At 39.4% G+C, this 20,739-nt stretch overlaps 1 protein-coding gene across 3 annotated transcripts in view; it reads right to left on the reverse strand.

Moving 5' to 3' along the window:
* MICAL3 (microtubule associated monooxygenase, calponin and LIM domain containing 3) overlaps positions 1-20,739 on the reverse strand; it is a 150,091-nt gene that overhangs the window by 67,792 nt on the left and 61,560 nt on the right. For 2 of the 3 annotated variants that reach the window (XM_068947721.1, XM_068947728.1), the window contains exons 18-21: positions 19,952-20,041; positions 6,345-6,531; positions 3,268-3,356; positions 2,024-2,111 (exon numbers count right to left, since the gene is read on the reverse strand). In XM_068947721.1, coding sequence (XP_068803822.1) covers positions 2,024-2,111; positions 3,268-3,356; positions 6,345-6,531; positions 19,952-20,041 — 454 coding nt within the window. Of the gene's footprint in view, positions 1-2,023; positions 2,112-3,267; positions 3,357-6,344; positions 6,532-7,185; positions 7,294-9,922; positions 10,031-11,730; positions 11,836-13,729; positions 13,787-16,193; positions 16,290-19,951; positions 20,045-20,739 lie in introns of all 3 variants that reach the window. The other variant, XM_068947717.1, reaches the window with a different exon arrangement.

Consider the following 20,739-nt stretch of genomic DNA (forward strand, 5'->3'; position numbering starts at 1 on the left):
AGATATTTCTGTCATGCACACACGAGCATGCAACATATTGCGCTGCCTTAAAGATGACCTAACTTGACACAGCTAACCTGAGCATGTTTTAATGTGCTTTGTGCACTACAAGAAGCAGAGCTTTAAAAGAGCCAAAAGCTTTAAAAATGATGCTTCAACTTTGCACTGCTTTAAAAACACAGAAAGCCAACAGGAGCCCTGTATTTCCAGTTTTGATCTTTGATAAAAAGAGCATCTGCTCTGTTTTACTCCTCTGGAAACAGCACAGATTTGCTACAGGGTTGTGCCACCATTGCATAAGGACAGCCAGAAATATTTGATCAGAAGTTTACAGCAAACTGTGGCCTACCATTCATGTTACTTAGTGATCACTTAGATAATATTTACTGAATGCTCATTTACAACTGCAAGTAATTAAATTCGATCAGTTGTAATGACTAAATCACAGGAAGGAGATCTTCTGCCAGCACTTGCTTTGATAAATTAATTAATATACATAGCTAAACTTTCTTCCACTTCTCATACAAGCAGCTTCACTCCGTAAACTGCCTTTATATGAGATACTCATATATATAAATATGAGATACTCTATGAATAACAGCTCCAAAAAATATTTTTCCATTCATTTCAAAAAGTATGCTCCCCATAAAAAAAAACCTCCACCTTCAGAGAAAGTAATTCTAACTCTAGCTAATTATATTAAAAATGCTATAGTTATGCCACCTGCCAAGGCATTTTTACAAATGTCATCTTTGACTATGTTTTTTCTTTCCTCCATTTTGCCATAGGGAAATCTCACACAAACAAGAGAGGAAACTATCTCAGTAACTATGCTTTATGCACAGAGTAAAATAAATTTCTGTCTGATTACATTCAGTTACAATCTTACAAACACTTGTAAGAATAATATATAAGGTCAAATAAAAGCATGATTTTTATCTGCCTATATGCTTGTAAGGTCTTTTCTCAACTAGCACTGTGAGGACATTCTTTTCTCAAAGTGTTGCTATCCAGCATGCTCTCCCTCCTAAAAGCAACTGATTTAGTTTTTCCATAGTACTCTGGACAGATAGTAGAAATCAAATCTCTTCCTTTTTCCAGCATCACTATATGAAAATTTAGCGGCCAGGCCAATCAGCATTTGTAGCACAGGCGTTTCTCCCATGTTAGAAGGAATTAGAATTTTAAGTTAAAAGCCAAATATACTTCATAGTAAGACACACATTCACCACCCCAATTCCCAAAGCGGTGGCCAGGAGCAGCACAAATTCTGGCAGCGAGGGGACAGCACCATGACCTGCCAGTACCATGAAATTCAAGGAGTTTAAGGAATCCGATCCCATTAGCAGTCAAAGACACCCAGAATTCTAAAGAAGACACAATCCAGAGGTAATAGGATCTTCCCCATTCAAGTACCAGATTAAAGAAGAAAAGCTTGGGAGAATGAGAAACAACACCCAGAACTCAGGCAAACACAGAAATCCTGTTTGTGAGTTATTCCAGTTCCTTAGAAGGACTTTTAACTTCACTAACACTGCAGCGCAGACATTACAGACTAAGTACCTTTTTCTGGACCCACTCAGAGGAGCCCCTTAACAGAGTACCTGTGTTTGCCTGGAATTATTTCAGATAATGTCCCTGAAAGGACTGAGAATATCTAGGCCCCAAAGCCACAATGCAAAATAGTATATTGAGACTTTCACAAAACACCCAAAATTCACACAGCACCCAAAAATCACAGGAGTTATACAGCTTACAAAGTTGGGTCACATTAATTCTCACTGGTCAGCAGGCTGCCCACAGAATTCCCCTAGGATCTGCACAAGAACTTCTGACTGGACATAGAGAAAGGGAACCCCAAAAGCCATCAGCTGACACATGAAAAAAGAGTCCAAAGGGTTCTGGGCTATATGGTGCCCAATCGAGGAAACTGTGCTTTGCAGGCGCTGGCTTGCCACCCTAACTCTGTCAAAGAGGCCGAGAGAGTACTGCACCACCCTGCCAAAGAAGGAAGCAGAGCTACCTGGGGTCCTCTCTGCTGAGGCGGAGATGGAATTTGCCCGTCCATTCCCATCACTTGCCATGGCGTCCTGCAGAGGTCCTTTGGTGTCCTATACAAGTGGGTCAAAAAATTAAATTCAGATTAAAATTGAAAATGCCTCAAAAATACTTTTTTTTCTTCATGTGAGGCAATAAGCCCTGAACATATTGAACTAGGAATATATCCTTCTGATAATTAAGATATCCCTTAATCATTGCACAGGCACAGTCTGAACCAAATATTTTCCATCTGAATTTATGGACTGACTACAGCTCTGACAAACAATCTGGATATCCAAGAAAGTCAAAGCAGTGAGACCCCTGAAGTTTCTTCATCCGAGAGATAAAGCAAGTTCCATTTTTGGTCCTTATTTTTTGCAGGAAGTTATGGCACCAATATTGGGACGGAACCCTTACTCTTCCAAACAGAGTACAGCTTCAGCTTGTAGAGCTAATGTCTCAGAAAAGGCCAGAAAGACAATCACGACCACAAAAGAAAATACAATCTAAGCAGGAAGGACAGCTGCATGCAAGCTTAACAGACTCTGAATTCAAAGAGAATACCATGTAGTTTGCTCAGACAGAGTATGCAGAAATGCTGAAAATGGGGATGAGGAGAGAAGTTATGTCTAATATGGTTTGGACCGTGCAGGCAAAAGCAGGGAGAATTTTCTGTATTACACAGTATGTCTTGCTCCTCTGTTAAAGCACAAATGCTCCTATAATGATAGTAAAGGAAAATCATATCCTCTTTTTCCATACAGGTTCCCACTAATGAACAGCTAACCTTCAGAAAAGAAGGCAGGTCTTCTTTATGGCCTATGCAAGTGAGTTGGAACTGCATGTCCCAAAAGAAATGAAAATTATTTGTTTCATCTTAAGAAAACTATTAAAGAAACAAAGCAAAACCAAAACGGTTAACATAATTCCTTTAGTCTTTGCATAGACTAAGTAAGTATTTCAGTTTAACAAGAAAACAAATCAAAATCCTGTTCTGAAGGGTGCAATATATTATTTCACAGCAACAATCAGGAAAAGAAAACTGGTAATTGTAAGGACTGCTTTTAAATAAAATTTACAAAACAGCAAGCCCTCATGACAAACAAAAACAATGTAATGCATTTAGATTTTTTCTACTTTCTGGAAAAAAAATCCAGCATATTCCCTTTTCAATGTTAAGAATCAAAACCTACTAACTTGACATGCTAGATGAAAATAACGAGTTACCTTTCCTGACAGAGGAGCCACTGCTGGCCTCTTCCTCTGAGCATAACCAGAGAGTCGGTAACAGTAGTGAGGCTTACAGTAGAATTTACCTGCAGATGAAACAATAAAGAAGGTTAACAACCAGAATATAGCAATTTAACAAAATATAAATATTCATCTCAATGCAGCTTATTTTCTGCCATCCCCTTTGCTCTGTCTGGTTTATTCACTATGCAGGGAGACAAAACACTCTAAAGTTTTAACTCCAGCCCTCCTCTCTCCCCCTCCTAGCCAAGCTCCTTTCCATTGGGTGCCTGACAGCCATTTAGCCTAATGTCCTATCAAACACCAAAGCAAAGCTGTGAGGCTTGTGTGGTATCACATGCTAACAATGCGGCAGTGTGTGAGGAACAAAGAAATCATCACATGAAAAGCTGGCAGAAGCACTTTTGGAAAAAGCAAGAATGAATACAACTAGCAGAGGAAAGTGGGAAAGGACAGTGTTAACTCCCAAAGAACCATCTCAAAATGCACAGTGGCTACTTGTGAAAAGGACAATCAACCAAAGGTTCATTTTCACAATTAAGGGCTTCTGTGATGCTACTAATTTAGTATCATCCCAGAAGTTTAAATGGGCTTTCACCACTATCTGAACACTGTCAGGAAGCCAGAACAACACTAGTGATTCCCTAACACAAACAATAATGGCAGCTGATTGATGGCACAGAGTTATCGTCCAGTGTACCTGTGTCACGATATACCTGCTCAGTATGCAGCATCCTATATTGCTATCCTAGCCCTCCAACCTTGCTAATGCATTTCAGACTTGCACTCTGATCTTTGCTGCTTCCCCCACTTTCTCTAGGCTTGCATGAGCAGAGTAGTCTCTAATGCCTCCTCTTACGAAGGGAAAGTGACAAACGGTCTCTTTTGAGATATCTCTGCTTAAATAAACATTTCTTAATATTGACTCTTTCCAAATACTATTTTCTCAAATTATCTGTTTCACGGAAAATTTCTGAAAAGAGCAACAACAGAAAAGTTCTTATATAAAAATGCTTTTGACTTTCAACGCCTAAAACCAGGCGCTGACTGTACAATGCTGACTCATCAGTCAACACAGATGAATAGTAACAATGTTTGTATGGATTTTTTTTTTTTTGCGGAAGAAAACCCAGAATGAAATATGAGCTAAATTTTGAGCTCAACGATTAGACTAGAGAAGATGCACATATGTCTGCTTCATATATATATGAAACTATCAGGCCTGAAAAAAAGAATGCTATAGGCGTGCTGAGACTCCACATTTTGTATTGCTTCATTCAGAACATCACTGTGCTCCTAAGCTTGCTGGCAGGGGGCATCACTAAAACTGGTAGCAAAAAGTATTTCTGCCCAAACAGCTGACAGAAGAGCTCAGTTTGTTACTGCTAAACATGTATAATCGGACACTCAACTGCTTCTGAACGTCCAAAATAACAACATGCTTTTTCCCAAAATGCTTTTTCCCAACTTTGCTAATGAAGCTGTTACTACTCTTTTATATGTTGATTTCCAAATTACCATTGCCCCCTTAAACTCACAAGCCACCTTTGCTGACCTTCTGGCCAAGTAATAATGGGTTTTCTATTCCTTATTGAGAGATTCGTTTGATGATTTTAAGATTCCTCAACTCCTTGTGACCAAACAAGTCCATTCCTGATGACTGTTATACAGTTCATCATCAATATGTGCATTATTTTAGTTCTTTTTTTGCCCATTTTCAGCCTCAATGTTTCCATGATTGTTATCCTATCCAGCGTTTTCAAAGAGATTCTTCATAGCTACATGCAGTAGATCTCTATCAATTTTATAACATTTTAATCTGCAGCAGAATATTCTGGAGTTTCATCCTGTGTCATGTCAGTTTATAACTTTTACTTCATTTTCACCTCAATGGTAAGTGGGGAAAAGTATTGATTATCTACCACTTTTGCTGTTATTTTGTCTTCTTAAATAGACTCAATATTCCATCATATCTGGTGTAGAATCCTTTCCATCTAACCTCTCACTAGTTGTAGATCATTTTTTACCTGTTTTCCTATGGAGATAGAGTAAAGATAAGTGGCAGCTGTGAGAGAAGGTAAAGGCATATTTTTTGATATACATAAACCTTTATCTGGCATACTTTCTCCTTTATTCTTTCTTCAAAAAATGTGAAATTTCTGACAGCCATTGTTCAAAGAATGCAACACATTGCTACTCTTTAAAGAAGATTACTCCTTAAAGCAGGTGTAATTTTAAGTTATATTCCTTTCAATATACAATTTTAATGGTTTCGTCTGCTGCTATATTGCCCAGTTTCTCAGACTTGTTAGGTGTATCTGAAGCTCCCTTTAATCATTCTAGATTCTGTAAACTGAGCCATCAGCATATTCTGCAATTATATTCTTTCCTCTTCAGTCTAACAGATGCAGAAAACAAGAGTCATTACTGAATCTGCAGTAACTGCTTCAACAACACTTTCTCCATATATGTAACATGTGCTTATCTCTTCTCAACTTCCAGGCTCCGTTATTCAGTATATAAACAGAACTGGGTCTGTAATGAGCCATTATCATAGCCTCTGATTATAAAGTTTCTATTATATTAAGTCAAAAATAAATGTACAGAGTTGGACTGTTGTGATGTCTTCAAGAAGGAAAAGCTGTTTGCATGTCTCCCACATTACATTTTTTCAAATGATCATCTTAAACACTGTACTAAGCAGTTTTCTCATTTAATAGTACTGACGTAAGAGTAAAGCATCTAGCCTTCGAAATCAGCCTACAAGCCTTTTAAAGCCCCAAAATACTATTTGTCTCTTTGCCCTCCAGGAGCTTTTTTTTTTTTATATTAAATTAATTCCTAATAGCTCCGTTATTTTGCTGCTAGCATGATCTGGCCACAGGAGAGCAGATCCATATAGTTTCAACATTTTGAGAGATGGTGTCTTTGGAATAGAAGTTATTCCCTTTCCCAACTCACCAAGTAATTTGTAAATGAAGAAGGAGCTGAGATCTCTAAACAGAATTCCAGGACTGTTAAGACAATTCTGACATAAAGGCAATTTCTCTTACCATCTTCAATATCATAGGCGTAAGATGACAATCGAAGAGTGGTGGCACAGTATTCACACTTGAAGCAACTGCGGTGGAAGAACTTGCCTTCAGCACTCAGCCTTTCCATTACGTAGACTCGCTTGTGGCAGAAATAACAGACATCGCTGCCTCCCACGTTTTGGGGGAACTCCTTTTTCAGCGAGCCCTAGACAGAAATAGGCACAAATAGGTTTGTGTGCATCTAGGCTCATCAAGTTTGCATGGTCGCATTATCTCTTCATCTGTGTGGACACTGGAGCATCTGGATGCTGCAGTTCTTTGACAAAATTCACAGCTTTAGTCAGGACACCAAAAACTAACCTTAATGTCCAGGGAACAAGGTCCTAGGATGCCATGCCTACATATGTCAGGAGCAAATTACAGCTCTGGATAGAAGAGTGGACACACGTACTATTAATGCTGTCCTTGAAATAAATGCCAAGAGGAGGCATACAATGGAAAGGCAAAACCATCAGAAATCCCTCAAACAGCAATTCTTAGACCCACATTATCAAAAAAGGGCATCTCCTCCAGAAAACAATAATGCAATACTAGCCCCAGTGGATCAAACACATCTTCATGAATACGACAAGCAGTTTTCCAAAGGTATATGCACAGTCCTTGGATGTTGACATTGGATTCAAACATTTTGCAAGGAAAATGAGGAAAAGAGTGAGGGCAGATGGAGAAAGGGAAGTGAAGTCTTTTACAAAGCTACTACAGATGCCATCACTGTAGTTAACAACCAAACACTCACAATACGTCAGATCTACAGTACATCTAATCACAAACACGCATCATCTTCTGTACATCGTCTTACCAGTTCCTTCTTGTCTAGAAGGGTTTTGGGTTGCTCTTTCCTTTGAAGCTGATTGGCTATCTGCTCAGCCAAAGAGCTCACTCCGCCTGTGTACATCTTTATATACTTCTACCAGATGGGTGGAGTAAAACAATAGGGAAGTGAGAAAAGGAAAAAATTAATTTAAAAAAAAATGACAAAAATGATAATAGGTTAGGTGGTGAAGAAGTGCAGAGAGGTCAAACCATGCCAAGACAGTGGACAATATGAAGTGAGAAGTAGTAACAGCAAAGCCAGCATCATGAGTAATCACCAGTCCAGTACCAACTGTAAAAACAAATATGGTCTGCATTTAGCATTCTATAAGTACTCGGGAAATATATGATGATGAAGAAAACAGAGGAGTTTTCTTTTGCTTGTGGGCATTTTTACATCTGGAAACCTGCATGTACACACTTCTCAAAAACAAGACCAAATATAGGTTAAAACTTTAAGTTCCAGGTAAAAGACATGTCATACAGCCTAATTCCAAGTGCTGATCATAACAGTACATGTAGATGCTTAGCAAATGGAAAGAACCAACTTGCAGAGCATTTGCAGAGCAGGAAGAAATCCTCAACTCAGGAACTCAGTGACTAAAAATATGAATTATTCCAATGCTAAAAGTACACAGAGCATTCCATTTATATGGAAAAGATGCAAGATCCTCATGCAATGCATTAGAGCCACACCTGCATACATCTGAAACATATACTTGTTCAGCTTTGCACATGGCTTTATACCTAGGCTTTTCTTCCTCATGTGTAGTGCCAAACTCCATAACTTTGGATATCTAAAAACCTTCCAATATTCCAAGGAATCTAGGCAGGTTGGCTGTTACCTTGGATTGTACAAAAGGAGCGTTTGAAAGCCATGTTCAGTCAGTACAAGAGCAGAGGAAGCGCTTTTCACAGGAAATACTTACAACACTTGGCAGTAATTACATAGTTAAGAAAACTATGTGCTTACAGCTATGTTAGTGCAATCATACTGCAAACACCATGTATTTGTCTCAGTAGAGCAGCAGGCAGCACACCAAGCAATGTTCCTTCGCCAGACTAAGAAGCATTATGAATGTTTCTAGCTGGAGTCTTCTCAGCAAATGAAGATCAGAGGCACACTCTAGCTTCTGGCAAGTGTAAAACTCCTAGGATAACACTACTCTGAAGGAAAGGATTGAAGTCCTATCTCAGAAACCACTTTATCCATATAGCAGAACTTGTTTGAAGCAAAACAGTTATTTCCTACAACTAATCACAGAATGTAATTTCATGAATGTGATTACTAGTCTTTTAGGAACGTTTAAGATCTTTACATGTTTGCAGATATGAGAGTAGCAGGAAGCACTAAAAAAGCTGAAATCTGCCACTGAACGGGTAATTCTTTTGGGAAAAGATTTTGAAAATTGAGTGCTCAGCCATCACTTATTGCTGCTGTTAGTGAAGTCCTAATTCCTTAAGTTCTGTGCCACTACAGTGGCTAGGGTATATTTCTGCCCAGAAATAACTTACACCTACTGCTTTTCCAGGCATGTCCACTGATCCTATCCCAAAATGCAGAGCACTCGCTGTATTTGAATATGCAAGAAATAACATATAATTTGTCTTTTGCGATTTTCAAGGTTCCTTATTATTCCTTAGCTAGAGTGTGTGTAAGCGCACACACATGTCCACCAGAGTTGGACTTCAATGTCATTTATCACATCCTGACAAATATGATATTTTAAATGGAGCCCACTGGAAATTTTTACTTTTCTTCCTTCCATCCAATGTCAATCTTAAAATGATAACCAAAATCATCTGGCTGGGAATTTTCCATTTTCTTCTAACAGATCAAAAACGTTTGAGGCTGTTTAAGCTTTCTTAAATGATAAATCAAGCTTTTTCTTGGGAAGCGGGGGCTTTTAGTACAATCTTTCTTTTAGTTGAAACCACATTGCCAACCTTAACTGCAGATGTTTCAGGATCTTTAAATTTCTACCAGCATATATATGAGCTTCTGTTCTTGAAAAAGGATTCTGCCAATCTTAACTCACAATACCTTGGGCAATTTGGTGTGGGGTACGAAGTTGCTGGATCTTTAATGCTTGGTTCTTGGTTTTGTGTCCCATCCCGTCCCATTCTGCTCCCTTCACCTCCAAATGTGGCTTAAAATTGGATTTTAAGTGAAGCATTTTATCTTTCTTCAACTTAGCCAAAGGCCTTCAAGATATACAATGTCCTGCAACATTTTGAAGGGTGGGCAAAGAACCTAATCCAGCCTTAGGCCAGATCAAGTTCCTGCTGTTTGTTGCATGCATGGCAACTGCAACCAGTTCATATTCCTAGTGATTTTTCAGAAAGCCAAAGCGCTTTTTGTTTGTTTCATACTCTCCTCTAAGTATATATGCACAAACTTATTCTGCAGTTTGGCTCAAAATCTCAACAGAAGTGGCAAGTAAAACAAAAAAGCTTTACTCTCAAGCCAGAAGACTATCAGCACTGAAAAAAACTGATTTGAGCGTGAGGTTTACCAGAAGCTTTACGGCTAAGAATAACCTAGCTATGCCACAAGTTGCCTCTGGTTTCTCACTTGTGCATGAATATGCACAGACATTGCATTCTGCAGGTGAAGTGTTGCAAGCCTAGCTATCTCTTGTGGTATATCCTTGGCTGGTGGGACTGGGGTGGAGCAAGCGGACACAGCAGAGTGCATCTTGCAATGCTCAGGCTAATGCTACCTGTCGAAGGGAGTCAGATGAGGGTGAAGAAGGGCGGTTAGAAGAACGGAGGCTAAGGGAGAGCTCCCACTGGTCAACAAAGAATCGGCGAGACGGTTCAGTCTCAGGCTAAAAAATAAAATAAAAATCAAGACAATCATACAAGACTATGGAGGATAAAATAGGAGAAAATAAAAACAAAAACCCAGGCCCTTCTGCCCACCATCAAAAACTTTCATAAAGACTGCTGCAGGAAAACTTGGAGAAAAATGTCTGTCACATCTTCTTTCATTCCCTGGTGAGGCAGGGAGTAATAACTGTTTGTTTTATACACAGATATTCTGTACTGAAGATCATCAAAATTTACTCAAGTTGCTTTTTTGAAAATTTTTCTTACTTGCTAAGCTTTCTTTCTCTCATTGCTCGACTTTTGCTAACAAGAAATTTCCTTTCCTTAAATCCCACATCATAATCTATCATTTGCACTGTTCCAACATCTGTTTCCTCTTTTTCCTCTCTGCCCTACCTCCCTTATCCTTTTTTCAACTTCGTGTTCTCTGTCTCCCCTGTATTTTCTCTCTCCTCCTTAATTTTGTATCTATATAGAAATAAAACAGTCTCAAAAAACATTTCTTTTTTTTGCAATGTAATGCTCTTAATCTTTTCTACCCTCACAAGGAGCTTTAATATACTAGAAGGGAACACAAAAAGTAGCAGGAAGGTGTATACGCCTAGATGTTAACTTTGTCATCCTTTCAACTGAGCAGTGAAATGCACACATGCATGCTGTCCCTGGACCATGCCTGAGATCTTCAGTTGTGTCATCCATGAACAAATAGAAGCTAATACATTTAAACTAGTCTTCTTATCCAATCTTTCATGGCTTCTTCTAGATTTCCCACATCCTATTTCAAACCTAGGCAAATCTTCACTCTTCGTTCCTGCAGACCAGCTTCACTGATTTTAAGGAACAGCAAAGACTGTGTCCCCAAAGAACAGCAATTCAGAAATGACCTACAGCTTCTGATATGGCTTGGTAAAGCTAGGCCCACCAGTAAAAACTCTGGGACTGTTTATATTCAAGTTTGAGAAGACAGCTCAATTTGGATGGTTAACTCAAAACCATATAATCTAGGGGAAAAAAATTTATGTAGATGGTGTTTTCCAAAAGCACTCTCATATTTGCCAAACGCTGTTGAAGATCTCAGTTGAAAAAAAAACAGGGGTGAGGAAACAGAAACTAAAGAATTCGCTGTTCAAACTGGCATGGTCCCATATGTCAGAGAAGACACATAGGAGAGAAAATTAAGCACAAGAACAAAACAAAAGTTTCCACTGGAAGCAATGAAAATCTGCACAAGCTGCCAACTCTCCTGCTGGAAGTAAGAATACAGGAAGCATGGAAACAAAACTAGTACTTCAGAGCCAGGAGTTATGCTTGGAAAGTACAGATGTTCTTGCTTCCAGAAGCAAGTAGAACTCGTGAGCAGCTGACTGGTAAAAGACAGCTCTGAGATGGTTTGATCTGCAGTCCAGCTAGTTTTCAGTATGCACTCTGAAGCTTGGAGGGTGTTTTTTACCTTACTGTTGACATCGTGTTTTGTGAAACAGAAATGCCCTCATTCATCAAGTAAGACAAAAGTTAGGAACTGGCAAGCAGGATAGAAAACTACACAAAACAGATTTACTCTGTCTTTTTAACCACATGACTGTGTACAGTAATGGTCACTGTATTTGGGGGAATTTTTGTATCCCTCTGATCCCAGATGTAACCAGCACTCAGAATTACAAACTGATACAGAACACCGGATAGACAGGGCTGTAGTCACCTGATGCCTCACTGTAGGCCTTGGCTCCAGGAGGGCAGCCAGCTGACATGCCCTTTGTTCAACATTCTCGGGCACTTGGTCATCAGAAAAAAAACGAGGAGATCTCTGTGAGATAAGGAATGAGGAAGGAAGTGAACAAACACGCAAAAAAGTCCCAAAGGGAACAGACACTAAACTGAAAGCAAGGCCAAAGCCAGAAAAAAAAGGTATGAAATTCACATGCAGAAAAAAAAAAGCTCCCAACTGAAGATTGTTTTTTCATCCAATGTGTATTGGATTACTGTTCTAATGAAGTCCTAAATTTAGGCCCTCAAAGATAAGAAAAAACAGCTGATTTAAACATTATTCACAACTATTCCCACCTAGCACTGCTGCAGCCAAAATCAAACAAGCACATAGCCTCTCCCTGGCATTTACCACCTGGAAAAAAAAATTTTCTAATCCAAAGATGTGGTTTTATCATGCGCAAAAGAAGCTCCATCCTTGGTACTCATTTCACCATAGTTCTTGTTGTCAAAGATTTCCTTTACATATCTAGACCCAGACATACCTGTGTTTCTCAGACTCTGTGCACAGAAACACTCATTTTTAGGGTAGTGCAGTGCAGTTCTCATAAAGAATGAATTAGTTTTCTTTATGATGCTGGGATACAAAAAGTGAATGTGGTACTTAACAAAGACAGGATGTTTAACAAGACTGGCTGGCTGAAGTAAAGCATAAGACAATCAAGCCACCACAGAAGTGGCTAGTCTTACTTCTGCAGCTTTCAGTGTCCTACTTGTTCGTATTGCACTGCCATGTCAACAGACCCCAGGCACAATATTTGACACCTCTGCTATTCTAGTCGCTCCTATCAATCTCGCTAACCTGTTGTATGGTGCACTTTAACGACATGGAAAAAAGAGCTGGCTTGTGTCCTGCTGTTGGAAGGACAGGGCTACCATTCATGTCACGCAGCTTTCAGCTAATGTGTTTGTAGAGATCAAAAATAATAAACTAGGAACTACAAACATGCACTCATGAAGAAACTTCAACCTTAATCTGCTAAGAATGCTAAGGTGCTGCTAAGTACTTACTTGCTAGCTGTTCTTCAAAAACAGAATACAAAACTGGGTTCACACCCAATTAACGAGAAGTATTTTTCTCATTCAGATGCCTTAATAATACTGCCTATTTTCATCTGCTCTCAGTTCCACCTACTCCTTCCCACTAGATCACTTTCACTAAAACTAGAGCCTATTATAAAGCTCTGAGATTCTGTGTCACTGCAAACACCATGCGTATTCCTCTTCTACTGCCTGTCAGAAAACATTCGGCCCACAACAGTCTTTTGTGTAGGACACATTTTGAAAGTTACGACAGTTTTATAGCTGGCTACCGTTTATGACTTAATTCATTAAATGCCTTAGTGGAATGTCAATTAATTTTTTAATGCTAATCCAAACCAACCAATTCTTTTAGGAGCCTATCCTTCCTTTTCCAGTGCTTCTGTGTAACACTGAACAGACAGACTGTTGAATATTTTATTGTGAAGGCAGCATCAAAATCTCTATAGTAAATAATCTCTCATCATTTTTCCTTTTACTCTGGACTGTAGGAGGCAGGATGGAACGGCAGTTGTTTCACGATCCAGAAAGCAAGCAGTGGAAACAATGCATCCATGTTCACATGAATTAGCACAAAACTTAACTCTTCTTGTTCTGCTATAGCCTCAGCATACTCCAGTAAAGAGGTGTAAGAGAAAAAGAATGGGAAGAGCTTAAGTGCTAAATCTGTGGCAAAATAAACACATTTAGCAAACCATTGATGAAGGCTTGTTAAGCATTTATGTGGGCATCACACAGAAATAATCACTCCTAATTGACTCTCAGCAGTTGCAGCGTGTTAACAGCAGCATCAGGATAAGTGTGTTCCACTCAGTACATTTGCTCTCTGTATTGCACACATCCACCACTGCATTGTGTCATCAGCATCCATGCCATTTGTTCATGCTCTTTACCCTTTCCTGTCTGGGACTCTGCTCCCCAGGAGAGTCAGCACCATGGTCCCTGTTTCTCTGCAGACAACAAATCATGAACTTAATAACAATCACAGACCACATTCCTAGTCAAAATATGCTTCATCCAAATTTTCTTACAACGCAGGCAGAAAAGAGGCCATAATGATAACATAATAGCTTATTAAGAAGAGTATCCTAAAACTGGCAATAACAACTTGGATCCTGTAGGGAAAATTTAAAAATCAGTCCATATGTATTTATATCAGGTCAGTTAACCACTATACATTACCATAACGTAATGAGATTAGTATGAGAAAGATCATAAAACGCTCAATACAACTCACACTGTGATATTAGATCAAAGGAAGGAAATGGAAAATTTAAAAGACGTGGCAGAACGAATGCATTAGAAGCACAGAGGTATAGCTTTTAAAAGACATCAGTGTAACAAGGACGTAGATCCATCTGACTTGCTACGAGGCCTGGGTCAAGACAATTTCAGAAGAAGAAATCATTCAAAAGGCAAAAAATGTCTCCAAGAGCAGACCTCTCAATAGGTTCTAGCAGACTGGTTCTGTAGCACAGGAAGCAAAAAACCCTGAGAGTTAAAAGGCCGAAGCTGGCAATTTATTAATTTACTTGAGAAAAAAGACGTGGAAAAAAAAATTTCCTACAGAACACAAGGTGGAAAACAATCAAAGGACACTTGGACCCAGCAATAGCCAGCTCTCATGACTGAACTATGCAAGCAGGAGACACAAGACACACAAAATATTTGGAGAAGCTAGGGAAGGAAAATACAAAAAACTAAAGGGTCTTTAGTGACAGCAAGACAATTTTTCCATATAGAAAATGACTCCCACTCTGTGGAGTAAACCTCAGCATTTAACTGCCATCGTTTCTCTATCAATAAACTGAGGGAAAACCTTAAATCTCCCATAAAAATTATCTGTTAACATCTTCAAAAGGACCTTGACGAAGTTTTCTGACATTGAAAGATCTATATGCAAAACAGGATCAAGTTCTAATGCTTAGACAGAAGCACACCTATTACAATGTCTAATAATCTAATTCCACATTACACTCAGTTTAGTCTAAATGAACGCTGCTACAGAAAAGAGCTGTCCCCATCCCATCTACCTAGAAATGTATCCTTCCTTGCACCATGCTGTCCACATGGGTACCAGAAAACTAACCACTTTTTTGTTATGACAGTTTTCAATCAGATTAGTAAATTGACTTATCTTGCAGCTGCACAACCTGACCCAAGAGAGGCAGTGGAGAACGTGTGGTCTGAGGGTGGACTAAGTCAGACCACATTAAATGTAACATGTAACTACACTCTGAGTAAGTTACCTTGCCTTACAGAGCAGTAAGGCAAGTCAGACTTGATGCCCAAGAATGACCCTTTCCTGCTTTGCTAAAAGGTGATATGCCTTTACAGGCAGTTTACAGGCATGGAAGAGTTCCGTGAAGACATGTTTTCCACCTATGGGGAAATTTATTTGTACAATTCCTGTTTAAAGTTATGGGAGGTCCATGGAACTGCAGCTGCCTTTTTATCACCTCAAGATTAGTTCAAGATTGTTCAGGAAGGAGTGGAATTTATTACGGCAGGAAAAGGGAATAATAAAAAAAAGGAATAGATACAACTCAAAGAAGTACAATGACCGTGTACAACGAGACACAAATACTAAAAGATTTCAGGTAATATTTAACTAGAAGGACAACAAATACCTGCTCACGCACATCTGGATGCACGTTTATATACTGTGTTCAGATCTGCTCTTCCTACTCCAAATTAAAACTCAGACACACTGAACATAAACTCTTGTGATACAAAGGGCTGGGTGTGGGGGAAACAGAAGGACCAAACTGGACATGTCCATGCCACTACAAGAGTCCCCAAAAGCAGTTCATATAAGTAATCCTGAAAGAGTTTCATGGATACAAGGGCAAATTCTCAATCACACTTGTTTAAAGGAAGAGTGGAGAAACGCTGCACTTTCTATCCCTGTGCTGCTTCAGACAGACTCACCTTACTTGTCTGAAAAAGTTTTCTGACATTGAAAGATCTATATGCAATACAGGATCCAGTTCTAATGCTTAGACAGAAGCACACCTCTTGAATTTCTAAGGTGTATATACACACTTGAAGGGAAGACTTGGCCCTTGTTATTTCACTTCTGTTCTACTGCAACTCAAAACTGAAAAAGGCTACTGCAATTACAAATGACCCCTAGTAAAATCTCAGAATCTACACTGCATCAGATAATCGTCATAATCATACTTCTGCTGATCTAATGCCAACCTATGTTTTTAAGCTAAGAGATCCAAAAACCCTATCACCATCTGAATAAAGTAAGTTGAAAATGCATTTGCAAATGGGATATCTGCTAACTGATCTAGTCACTTGTACAAACAGTAATGAAGAGAAAGGGACAGAGCATGCAGAGGGAATCACCTGCTGTCTGAGATACGGTGGAGAGGAAGGTGGAGTGGAAGAAGAGAGCATGATCACTTTTTTGGGGCAGGTCCGAGAACGTTCCTTATTCCTCATCTTTTTTTAAAACAGAAAAAGAAAAAAATCATAATAATGATAGAAAAGCTAATTGGCTTTTACAATACAATTGGCTTTGATGAGACAGGTCACAATCTCAGAAGTGCATCAACTGGCTCAAAATCTCATGATTAGTGAAATGTACAACCTGGAACTCTCCATAGCACAGTCAGTCTGCTCTCTTTGCTTCATGAAGAATTACATATTGCTGTGCCCTGTGATGTTTAAAAATATCCATCCTGTTGGCCTAATTACTCTTGCTCGGAGTTCATTAGCAAAAAACTCAAGTCACAGCTTTCTGTTCTCAGCTTCAACTCCTTCTGCTCTACCTTACAGAGATTAAACAACCTAAGACAAATTAAACTGCACTGTGTCATTCTACTAGAAAATAAATATATCCATTTTAGAGCTGAAATGTAGCCATAACTAATAATCTGAATACCACACAGTATACATATGTCCTGGTTTCTGTGCCAGATCACATGCCTTTCTAGTTCTATAAATCCTAACTACGTACAGTCTTTTTTCCACCACTTGTCCATTTTTCATTTTTCATGCATCTTTTGCCTGTTTTTTTTCCTTTCCTTTTGAATCCTCTCCCCAGCGTATCTGGAAATAGTTGCACTGCAAAAAGAAACACTTGAGTATCTAAAGCCACTGTTAGACAACCTCTGAAGAAACAGCATGAAGGTAAGATATTACAGATGTTCATCACTGACATTACAGCTGAGCTGGCACAAACATTTGTTTGAGTGTTCTTTCCCCTTCAGCACAAAAATCAGCTCTCCTAATTTAAACAGATGCTACAAGCAGTTTAAACTAAGCCATATGACTTTGCACTGAAGTGGGTGAGGAACACTTACATGCTGTTTCAAAAGGCTCAGCTGCGAAGGTACTAATCTCTAGCAGAAGGGAATAGCATCTTCAACCATTGCACCTGTTTACGCACTTTCATCTGACCATGGCCTAGTTTGTATTTCAGATTTCAACATTTTCACAAACTTGCATATTTTTCCATGGCAGATAGCAGAACACTGTATAATGAAGTGGAATAGGCATATGTTCAGCCCTCCAGTAGGATGCATTTCTGAGTATGCAAAGACAAAGATGGCTATAGGAAAGAGGAGAGAAAGATGTATCAACAGATTGAAATAAGAAATTAAGTAGGAAAAACAACACTTATGGAAATCAAAGGTTTTTTTAAGTTCTCTTCCACTGAGATTTCAACTCCTGCTGACTGTGGTCATCTCGGTTAGTCATTACACATCTTCAAAAATAAGAGTTCCAACAGAATTACTGAAAAGGTTTTTTACTGCTGCATCTTTACCACCCTTCAAGGGACTATCTCAGCAGAACAAGCATCAGAGTTCCAGAAGCAGAAAAAATGTGCACAGAAAGACCTGCAACCTCCATCTCACAAGCCTCTCTGTAAATGTAAGTGATGAAAGCTTCTTTATTAGGCACATACCTTGCTGCTGTTAGGAGACTATGAAACTACAGCAAAAAAAACTGCTGAAGGCTTATGTTGACTCTGGAAATTCAGGACAAAATTCAGTTTAGTAGGCTAGTCTCCCATACCATACCCAAGTAGTCAGATCCTCTTCTAGACAGATCACATGGCTTTCCAATGTTTCATGATCCCTGATGAGATGATCTTTCCCCAAAGCAGCCCAAATGGCTTAGAAAACAATGGAACATACAATGGGAGTTGTTTTTATACAGCTAGGAGTTCCCTGGAGGAGATTAACCACACTAAAAAAAAAAATCCAGCCTTTTTAGGCAACAGCATCATCACATAAAAAACTATACATATTTTAATTGTGGATATACACGTAACATCATCTTCATATGTTACTAGCTGCTGCTGAGGTACTCCTACCAGCATGAACCCATTTTTGACAACACAGATCAACATTCCCAAGTAAATTTTCCAACACAATTCCTGAGGAAAATGCAGATCCCTATGAACGTGGAGAGCAGCAGACAGGCAAGGCTTTAATTCTGCTGGATCCTTTCAAGGTGTTTCCTTTACAAGAAAGAGAGCACGAAGGTCTTGTGATAAAAGTAAAAATTGCTTCAGAACAGATTCTGCCAGGATTTCTCCCTTTCTCAGAGTTTTGCCACACCAGACTGACCTATGCCACCTCTACAGTAGTCCCAAAGATATTTTGCATCACAAACTGATTGAAACTGCTAGCCTGCAATCTCTGTTAACTACAGGGCAAATCAAGAATCTGGTCTTAAATTGAGAAGCAAGTATAACTAAGTAAGTCCATGTGACAGACACACACTGGAAGGTCACAGCCCAAGGCAGATGTAGCTTTTCCATCAACAGTCCAGACCACTTCCTGTGCAACTGTCTGATTTCTCCCCCACAATTAGCCTTGCTGCTTTTGCAGTATGTTTTCCTGTGCTATGCAGCTTCCAAGATGCAGGACCAAACCTGTCAGTCACAAGGCCTGAAATTGCCTTCCTCCCCAGAACCCTCCAGTTTACTCTGCCTAGTGGAAAGAACATTTAGGCACCATCTGGTTTCCCTCAAGAACAGGTTACCACTTTATCCAGTTAGGAATTGCTTTGCTCCTCTTCAAAGGACTCTTCACAGTAGGAGGCATTTGCTGCATGAAGAGATGCAGGAGAACTCTGTCTCATAGCTTCATGAAGCTTCTTGAACAGCTCTTTCTAGTTAACATAAAGTCCTTCTAAAGAGCAGCATCAATTTCACTATAGAATCTGTGGCCGCGGAATAGCTTTGTAGCTGGAGTGCCGGGTGTCACTGTAGAGAGCCGTTGCAGTGCTGCAGTAACGTGCTGTCTTGCAGCTATCAGATTCTGCTGTGCCTCAGCAATCAGAATTAGGATTCTTAGGAGCTAGTTGAAACACTGCTTCAGCAACAACCTCCTGCAGGACAGATTTCTGTTCAAGCTTGGCAAAGTTGGCTCCTTGGCTTAGTGGCTGGCTTTCTGCCTCAGCTGGTCTCTGAATAAATGCTCCTATGTACTCTCATGGCTTTTGAACTAAGACAACTGATATTCCTTATTTCTCCAGGCAAGTCCTCGGGAACCTTTGGAATAGAGATCATATCAATCTTCTCTTTGATCCTGCTGCATCTTGCAGATTTTGCACCCTTGAAACCTATTTTTATTCTTCTCCATTTCAACTGTCAGATGAAAAGCACAACAAAGTCCAGCACAAAAGCTGGACCCCAGAGCGCACTGTCTTCTGTTGACACAATAAAGCTTATCAGTGAAAAGACATATCATAGATGACATGACACCTCTAGCCTCATTGGTTGGGAAAATTGCTTATATTTTTTCTGTTTGTATTTTTTCCCTATCAGAAAAATCTAGAAACACCCCAGACAGTAAAATATTTATACTAAGTTGCATCTATTAGCAAGATTTCTGCTCAAACATCCACTGAAAAACTGGGAAGTTGAAACTGGTGTAAGAGGACAGGGAAACTTCGACTGCTAAGTTCTCTTGAAATATTAAATCACGTATCATTGCCTGATGAAGACTCTGGTTTTATTTATTATTAATTAAATGATTGAAAACAATGGTTTTATGTAAAGGTGCTGGAAAACAATGGTTTAAAAACAGGATAGTGATAGCTGGTATTGGGTGTAGGCACTGCATCATATTCATAATCAACTTGTTTACCTGTTTCCACTGGGGCACAGAAGCAAGACGGCCCTGTTCTCGTCTGCTGGATGGTTGGTTGTGAACACGTTCTTGATAAGGCAGAACAGGCTGCTGCATGCAGGTTGTAGGGATAGAAGAGTGGAACCAGGGAGGAAAAATAAAACAGCAAAGGAAACTCAAAGAAAGCCAAAGGAATGGAAGACAGAATCAGACAGACACACATTTAAGAGAAAAAAAAATAGGAGGGGGAGAATTAGCAAGTAAAACACAAAAAGGGAAAAGACATTATCCAAAATGGGACACTATGGGGGTTTTTTGGACACTCCTTTTATTTTCATAGTTTCTTCACTTCAGCCTGGTTATTCCAGCTAGTATGCGCTGACTGAGGAAACACGTGACTGGCAAAGAGTAGGATATATGCCATCCTTTTGAGCTTCCATTATATTACTGGCACTGGTGCGCAGCTTTCAAGTAGCTAGGTCTGATCCTAGTCACAATCTAGCCATGGCAGCACAAAACTTGGCACAAGCTGTGAAGCAGCAGGGCAAGAACCCAGGCACTTAAACCATACTGAGTCTTAAACTGCTGATGCTGCACTGCTAGCAGCATCTTGGAGTGACTCAGTCTAACTTCAAAGGAGACTACCTTGCAGTTGCAGTAGTTCAGATACCATCCTGAATAACCAGCAGTCATCAGGAAGCCTCACTTTGAATGCTACAAATATCCTGATTGCAAAGAAACTCCCAGGCATTTTATCTGCAGAGCTTACAGTTACATAAACATACTGAGGCCCAGTTCATAAGAAC

The sequence above is a fragment of the Struthio camelus genome, chromosome 1, assembly GCF_040807025.1.
Source record: "Struthio camelus isolate bStrCam1 chromosome 1, bStrCam1.hap1, whole genome shotgun sequence".
NCBI classification, from domain to species: domain Eukaryota; kingdom Metazoa; phylum Chordata; class Aves; order Struthioniformes; family Struthionidae; genus Struthio; species Struthio camelus.